Consider the following 8,416-nt stretch of genomic DNA (forward strand, 5'->3'; position numbering starts at 1 on the left):
TCACATACGTGGCGCTGTAACCTCCTCTTTTGTGACTGCCGCGCAGGCCGCTGCGAGGAAGGCGTGTGCGCGCCTGTGCATGTGTTTGTGCGCATCGAGCTTGATGCCGTAGTTCCTCAGAGGCGATATAGTGGACTCCTCTTCCCTCAACCGAGTTGGTTTGCTCTTCGCCTTTAGCGTTGGCGTTGAAAAGGCAAGCGTGCTCTTGTCACGAATTCACGCGAAGCAAGTGCCGGTATATCAACATCTCTTTTCTCTCGCTCTCCTGTTTCATCTTCATCGACGTGCTCCTTGACTTGCTTGCTCAGGCGCTTGGTTTTCTTGCCCTCCCCCTCCCCTTTTCTTCCCGAACACAAAAACCGAGGCGAGTACGCTTAAGGTTTTGTGCACTCTCGCGCACAACTATGGCTCATGCCAATGACAACAGCTCTTTGCGCGGCATGACTGAGAGTGACTGGCGGCGGTTGCACAGCCGCATCATTCCCAATCGTATTTCGCTACCGGAATTCAAGAGCATCGTTTCGGACGGTACCGTGCACGATCACTATCTCGCCAAAGATCTTCACAAGATCATGCAGGAGCTTCGCGATCTCTTGTACGAGCACGGCGAGCTGCGCGAGGCCTCCGTGCTTCCCTTGAGCGGGAAGAAACAAGAGCTGTCGCGCGCGGCGGCGACAGCGGTTCGGCTGATAGACTGTGGCGGCGACGCCATTCCAGCTCTGCGTCGGCCCTCCGATATCAGCTCGGGTGCAACAGGGGCATTAGGTGACCTTCAATTCTCCACCTCCCCCACCCTCGGCAGCGCCAGTGACACGCGACTCTCTGATGGTGGAAAGGGCAGCGCTGCGGATGCGCTCTCACTCCAGCCGCCTCAAGCGACGGCTTCAACTCTGTCCATCAGCCCTCGGCGGTCTTCGCGTGTGCTGCCACTCACTGACCACATTCAAGAAGAGGGGCAGACACTTGTGTCTGGTCACTCTCTCAACATGGCGCCGCAGCCTACGGTTTTACCGCCTTCTTCAACGAGGGCCTCACCCGCCTCTTCACCACCCTCGACGCACGCGCGAGAGAAGGCCGCGCCTCCTGGCGGTAGCACTTGTCCTGCACACGCAAGTGCCAGCACAGCATCAGCAGGGTTTTCAACGCGCTTTCCAGCGTCACGGACGGCGAACGCGCGCGTCTCGTCGACCGTCGCCCACAACGCCGCAACTTCGTACGCTTTAGTCGGTGCGCCATCTACTTCTTCAGCGTCCCCAGCAGCACCGCCGTCTCTGCTCACTGTGCCGCTTTCGACGCCCTCGTCGAACGAGATCGCGCAGCTGAACGAGTCAGCGCCGCCGTTCTTTCGAATCCTGAGCGTGCCGCGTCGATTTCAGCTCCGCTTTGGCTCGTCGATGCTGCGGTTCGAGATCCCGGTGCAGTACGTGGACGGCGTCAATAGCCGTCAGCTCCGCATCTACATGATTCCGCTGCGGCACCCCAACACGCCAGCGCGCTGGCCGACGGCAAAGGAGATTGTGGTGTACGTGAACAAGCAGTGCGTCATGACACCGTGGAAGCGCTCGTGGCCGGACCGTGAGCGGGAGGTGGCCGAGACGTACCTGCCACTGGACATCACGTACCTGCTGAGCCGCAACACCGATGCTCAGCATGTGCAGGTGGACATTCACAACAAGGAGTACCAGACGCCCGCTATTCTGGCGGTGGTGCAGCTACGATCGCTGGAGGAGGTGACGGAGTGGATGCTGTCCTCACGACTGGGTTGCCGGAATGCGGTGCAGGCAAGACAAATGCTGCTCAGCAGACCGTCCAGCGCCAATGCGCTCGCGTCGACATCGTCGGCAAGTCTGCTGCTGTCGAACAATGCGGTGATTCAGCGCACCTACGCGGCGATCATGGCAGACGACGAGGAAGACGACGGCCTCGAGATGGACGATCCCGTCATCACCACAAAGTGCCCCATTTCCCAGCTGCCTCTCTCCGTCCCGGTGCGCGGAAGCCGGTGCACCCATCTGCAGTGCGTCGATCTCAACGCGTTTCTCGTTAGCAGCAACAAAGCGTCCTACTGGAACTGTGCTCTCTGCGATGCTGAAATGAGACCGTGCGACGTGCGGGTGGACACAATTCTGTGGAGTTACTTGTGCACCTTCGCGTCTGTGGCCGCCTACCCGCTGTACCTGCGCTTGTCGGCACGCGCTGCGCCGAAAGAGGGGGAGCCGAGGTACCACTGGCACCCCTCAACCCGAACCGGTGAGGACGCAGGCGTCGTCTTGGATGATAGCGAGAGCGACGGCGAGAACGAGCGAACAAGGGACCCGCCGTCGGTTTCAGGGCCTGCAGCGGCTTCTATAAGCGCAAGCTCCATGGAAGCCACTGCGCCTTGTAGTGAAGCGACTTCGGTGTCGGCCCCGAACGGGGCACGGCTCCCGGCACCCCCAGCCGTTTCTCACAGAGGCGAGGCTTGGGCAGAAGGCTTGGGGCATTTGCGGAAGCGTGGCCGTGACGACGACGCATCAACTGAGGAGCCGCGCGGGACCGCTGACGATCCAATCGAGCTCTGAGAGTCTACGCTTGCGCGCTTGTGAATTGCGTGTCGGTCTTAATGTATCTTTCTGTTAAAGAGATGTTTTTCCTCTTCGCATAGATCTCTCTGGGCATGGGTTGCCGACTCCAGCGTGCCCTCCAGAGGGCTCTTCAGGGGAGGGGGACACACGCACGCACGCACAAACAAACCTCTCCTGCCCTTTCGCTCAACGAATATCTTAATCTCTCTCTACTGCAAAAAAAAAAACGCAGCGACCATCAACAAGGCAGCGAAACACCAGTGAGCGGCGGCCAGGCGACCTCTGCAATCCTTGAAAATGAAAGAGAATGGCCATTTATCGCCTCACTTTTTTTTTCGATTTTTTTTCGCGCTCAATTCACCCCGATGGCAAAGTTCCTCTCGGTTTCGGCAACGCCTTCAATGCCCCCGCTCTCCGCCAACTTCGTATCCAGGCAATGATGTCTGCCAGCGCGTTGCCTCTCACCTTCGTCGCCCCTTCTTGAATCTGTTTCCTCCTCGACTTCCCCCGCTTCGCTCCACGATTCACTTGCCTTCCCCGCACTTGCATGCCACCACCAAACGCACACCCCCAACACGCGAACACTGCCACACACACACACACACACGACAGTTTATCAGCAAGAACAACCGTTTATATTTGCTCACCCTCTTCCCTCCCTTCGAATAGCATCGTAGCCCTCCTCTTCCCACAACCGATCACCCCACACTATCATCAGCTTGTCTTATTGTTTTGTTTGTGTTTTCGTCATTTTTTTGTTGTTCCGTCATTTTTCCCTTTTTTGTTTAATTTGATTTTCTTTTTTTTTTGGTCTTATTGTTCTTCTCTTTTTCCCTTTCGTCGCTTTTTTCCCTCCCTCGTTGTCCTCTCGTTTTTCTTTGTGCTCCGTTTTTCCGTTGTGTTGCTGTATTTCTTTCTGCCTCTCGCCTTCCCTTCCCTCCCCCTCCCTCTATCACTCACTCATTCACTCTCTTTCTGTGCTTACCCCTCTTCGTTACCTGTTGTGTGTGTGTGTGCACGGTGCAGTGCGTGCCTGGTCTGTTTTTCGTCTTTCCCCCCTTCCCCCTTTTTTCGCTGTGAGTGTGCGAGCGGCTTGTGCAGCCGAAGTTGCTTTCGTGTGTGCTCGTGCTTTTTATTTCCTTTCTTTTTTTTTTCGTTGGGTTCCCTATATTGCTTGTGGACGATTCTGTGTATGCGTGTGTGCTTATTGTGTTTGCGCAGGCGTTTGCGGCTGTTTGTAGTTCTCTCTTTTTTTTGTTTTGGCCAGCGCTGAAGCTTTTGGATTGCTCTTTCCCTGTCTCGCTCTCGCTCTCTCTTGTTGGACCCGTTTTTCTCGGTGGTGCGAGTTTCCGCGAATTCAAAAAAAAAAGACAACAAACCCCAGCCTTGTGTGTCTTCGATCTGCCCAGCTCACATCGCCTGCGCTTGTGCAAGCAAAAAAGAAAAAAAACAACCACAAACACAAACGAAAAGAAAGATAAGAAACACAACGAAAACGGAGAAAAAAAACAAAAGCAAAAACAAACAAAGAAGAGTGTTTACCTTTTTTACTCACAACCAGCACTATCGTTAAACGTGTCACCCCAGCATCTCTGACGATTTTCTGCTCGTAAGTGCCCACCGCCGTTGTAGTAGTTCGCAGACGCAGACGCATACGCTCTCTTGCTCAATTTTTTTTTTCTATCGCCTGCTTCCACGGTGCCATTATTTTTGCTGTTTGTTTCGTTTTCAAGTGTGTGTATGCTTGCGTGCTCTTTTCACGGAAGTTCTCTTGGTTCACCTCATTACGGGCACGCAACCACGCACACCACTGCGGAAGCATATCGGGAATCTCAGCCCCTCCGCGCAATCCCCCCTTTTTGTGAAGTCTGCAGAAGGTGGAAAAGGACAAGCACACACGCAAGACGTTGTTCTCCTTTTATCTCTCTGTCTTTTTACGTGCGTGTGCGTGTGTGTGCCACCATCCTTTTTTTTGTCTTCTCATTATTTTAACTTCTGACCTCGTCTCTCTCTCTCTCGGTGCTACGACGCACTGTACGTACGGCGGCGGCTTCCGATCTTTTTTTATTGGTCTTGACGCTTTCTCCCTCCCCCTTCTCTCTCCTTTTTGGGATTACTGCGTCTACTAGTACCACCTGTTTTTTCTCTCTTCACTTCTCTCTGGTGGGTCTCTGTCTGCCTGGTACTCCATTCCTTTACTACTGCATCATATCACGTCCATCGTATCACCACGACCACCACCAAAAACTCTCTGCTCCTCTCAGACCTGTTCAACATACAGAAGACACACACACACACATACACGCACACGGAAACAAATACAAACTTACTCCGTCACTCACGCATCATCTTCCCCCTTGAAAGAATTTCATCCATTCTTCCACCGAGCCACCTCAAGACGAAGGAACAACAGCTCTATCTTTTTTTTTTCGTGGTCTCTTAATTCCTTTTACCCTCTTCTCTTTTTTTTTTCGTCGCTCGCTTGAGCTTCGAGCAGTTAGTCTGCGCTGCATTGGCCGTCCTCCTTCATCTGCTCCTCTCTTTTTTTTCTATTTCTCTGTTTGCCCTCCCCACCTCCCTCCCTCCTCTCTCTCCGTGGTCTCTCTCGTTCTTTGATTTCTTTGTCTTTTTTACTCGCTTGGCTGCTGTTGAGGTATTACCTTCTCTTTTTTTATGGTTTGCCCTTTTTGCACAGCTCAGTAAGGGAAGAAACTCCTCTCTCACTGTCTGTCTTTCCCTTCCCTTCCCTTCCCTTCCCTTCCCTTCCCTTCCCTTCCCTTCCCTTCCCTTCTCTCTCTCGCTCTCCCTCCATCTCCGCCTCCACCTTCCCCTCCCTTTGATTCGGTTGTGTTGTGTGTTTGTCCTCCCTCACACTCTGTCGCTCATCTGTGTGAAGTGTTTTCCTTTTGTTTGCCCCCCCCGCCCTTTTTACGCCGCTCTTATCTCCTTGGTTCGGCTGGTGGCGGCTCCAGTGTATGTTATTTTCGCTGTTCAGCATTCGAATTGGGGTATTCTGACACGTTTTTGCGTGTCCTTTCCTTTGTGCTTTTGATCCTTGCTTGCTTCGCTTTCCCTCTTCCCTTATTGTGTACCTTTATCTTGAAGCTCGGGCCCTTTACGGCGGTTCTGTGTGCTCGTGTGCCCGCCTCACTCTTCGGGTGGTCTCCTCCTCCCTATCCTCCCTCTGTTCCGTTTTCTCGTTCCCTCCCATCTCTCTTCTCCTACTCCTACTGGTGTGCTGCGAGGGTGCGATCGCGTACGTCTCTCTGTCTGAGAGAAGAGAAAGGCGGATAAAAAGCCACCGGAGCCGCTTGTTCCGTTTTCGTCTCTCTTATTGTGTTGTAAATTGGAGGGGGGCAAAAGGAAGAAGGGCTCTGCTCCTCGTCGACTCTATTTTTTTTCCGTTTGTCCTCTCTTGGGGTTTCGTGTTGCCGACTTCACCCTCTTCCGGTTTCCTCGTAGGATAGGCACACACGGCTCTCTCTGTGTGACTAGCTTCCCATTCAGCCTTACTTTTACTCCGATTGCTTCAGTGCCTCTGTGCTTTTTCTTGGCGTAGAGATCAAGGCGGAGGGAAAACAGACAGAAAAACGTCTTTATTCCTGACCCCTCCCCTAACAGGACACCAACCGAAACCGACGAGCGTTGACACAGAAGGTGCACGACACAAGCACATACACCAGCGAGAGGAGGTGCACAAGCAAAAACAAGCAAACACGGAGACTTATCTTTTTCTCCTCTTGTCACTTCCTCTCCTTCTTTCCCTTTTCTCCCTATTATCCACCCCACGATCAGCCTTCCTTTTTTTGTAAAGTTTTAATCCCTTCTCCCTCTCTGTGTTTTACCCCCTCTCCCGTTTGTTCGCTAAATCAACTTTCCCCCTTCGCCCGCTTCCTCCTTTTTCCCCTCCGTACAACTGTCCTACATCATCACGAGAGCAGCACTGCCCTTTCCACCTTTTTTTTTTCGTTTTTTTTTGTTGTTTATCATTTGCCACATCCAAACTCGCAGCTCAGGGTTACTAGAAGCACACCCTCTCTCCTTCCCCACCCACCCTCTCAAAAAAGAAAAAGAAACGAATACAACACAACAACAACTGCGCACCCCCTGGTACACACCTACGAGTCTTTTTTTAGCTCTCATTTTTACCTTTATTTATTTCGGCTCTCCATCTCTTGTGCCCACACACAAGTGTCACCCCATCACTCGCTTTCTCTCGCTCTCTTTCCGTACATCGCAAACACACACACACACACACAAACCAACCGAGAAAAAAATAAAACTAACTATCCTCTTTTCCTTTCTCCACTCAAAGGAAAGTGCGGCGAGAAACAGAACATCGCCGAGCCGAGCGACAGAGTAAGAAAGAGAAGCGCGTGAGCCTTCTCGAAGAGGGAGCAAGAAAACATAAAGACGAGGAACAACAAAAAATAAACAGAGTAGAGAACTTCTTCTTTCCAACTTTTCCTTCGGCTCATCTCGCGTGGTGCAAGTCGCTCCCTGCCCATCCCTGCGACCTCGCCGGCACGCCAGCGACAGCAGCCGAAAGAAAAGGGAAAGTCCAGGTGAGACAGACAGTCAAGAGAGAGAAGCTGCCGAAGTGAAATTTCCTTCCTATCCAGAGAGGCGTTCAAGCAGATCGATCCACGCGCACACGTAACAAAAATATCCCAAAACGTGATCGAGTTCATATTATCTATTTCCACTCGTTTGCTTTTCTCTATCTTCTAAACGCCATCTTGTGAGTACTTTGGTTGTACTGAAAAGTGTCTATATATACCACGAAGGAAGGAGCTCAACGAGCGCAAAACGAAGAGAAACAAAGGAGAGACGGTACGCACATCAGTCTTTTTTTTGTCCTTTGCTGTCCCCCCCCCACCCCTTCCCAAGAGAACAAAGCCGTTCCTGTCTCCCCACTTCTGCCCCTTTCAAACGTGCCTCCCTCACCTTTACTCGCGCCTCTTTGTCTGCTTTCTTTCTTTTCTTCTCACGTCCTCCCCCTTCACCCCCTCCTCTCTCACCTACCTCTTTCTTCCTGACTTATCTGCCTCCCTAGAAATCATTCGGCCGCGAGGATAGCGATTCTCACAACTCTCGAACTCTCGCCTCTGCCCTCCTGCATTGATCTGGTCGTTTTTGTATTTCGACAAGTTTCTTCGTTCTCTCTTTCCCCGTCGCCCGCTTCTTTTTGGTCTTTCGTTTTTGTTGTTTCTCGGCTTTCACTAGCCCGGGTTTATTTTTCCGCCTCCTCAATCGATCTGCTTGCCTACAGTCAACTCCACGTGCGTCGTCTTTGGTTGACTTTAGTTGTTGCCAGCCTCGCTCTTGTTTTCTTGAAGTTATTTTCTTTCCCACACTTGTGTAAAGTTATTGCGTTTTCTCTTCCGTCTTTTGTTTTTGTTTTGCACTGATTGTGCTTCGTTAGTGATTCTTCCTCGTGTCTTCTCACCTTTCGTACTGCGCGCGCGGAGTTGACATACTCCATCAAGATCTCCTGTGCTTCATCTCGTTCTTTTTTTTTTCTCCCTTCACGCGTGTGCGTGGACGCCGTTGTCTCCCGTTTTTTTCCTTTGAGAGAAAAAAAAAGGGATTGCCCACTTTCTGCCTTCTCTGCGCTCTCGCTTCTCTTTTTCTGTTTTCGGGGTTGTGTACCTTCGTTTCGATTTTTTGTTCTGTCGTCGCCTCCATCCGGCCCACCACTGCTTCTTTTGTGCATTTCTTTTCTTTTTGTTGTTGCTCGAAGCGTGCAGTCTGTTTTCTTTGCTTTTTTTTTCAAATCTTGTCTTCGCTCGATTTTCACCGCTTCATTCTTGTTTCGTTCCGTAGCAAGGCAACGCGCATACGCTTCGCGG

The 8,416-nt window shown here is 51.8% G+C and overlaps 1 protein-coding gene across 1 annotated transcript; it reads left to right on the forward strand.

Annotated features, from left to right (window-relative positions):
- Nucleotides 1-440: 440 nt before the first annotated feature.
- On the forward strand, nucleotides 441-2,561 carry LINJ_35_4020 (conserved hypothetical protein; the record flags this gene model as incomplete). The annotated part of the gene is made up of 1 exon (XM_001469167.1): nucleotides 441-2,561. The coding sequence occupies one exon, from the start codon at nucleotides 441-443 to the stop codon at nucleotides 2,559-2,561; it is 2,121 nt and encodes a 706-aa protein (XP_001469204.1).
- Nucleotides 2,562-8,416: the final 5,855 nt, after the last annotated feature.

The sequence above is a fragment of the Leishmania infantum genome, chromosome 35 (assembly GCF_000002875.2).
Source record: "Leishmania infantum JPCM5 genome chromosome 35".
In the NCBI taxonomy this organism is placed as follows: domain Eukaryota; phylum Euglenozoa; class Kinetoplastea; order Trypanosomatida; family Trypanosomatidae; genus Leishmania; species Leishmania infantum.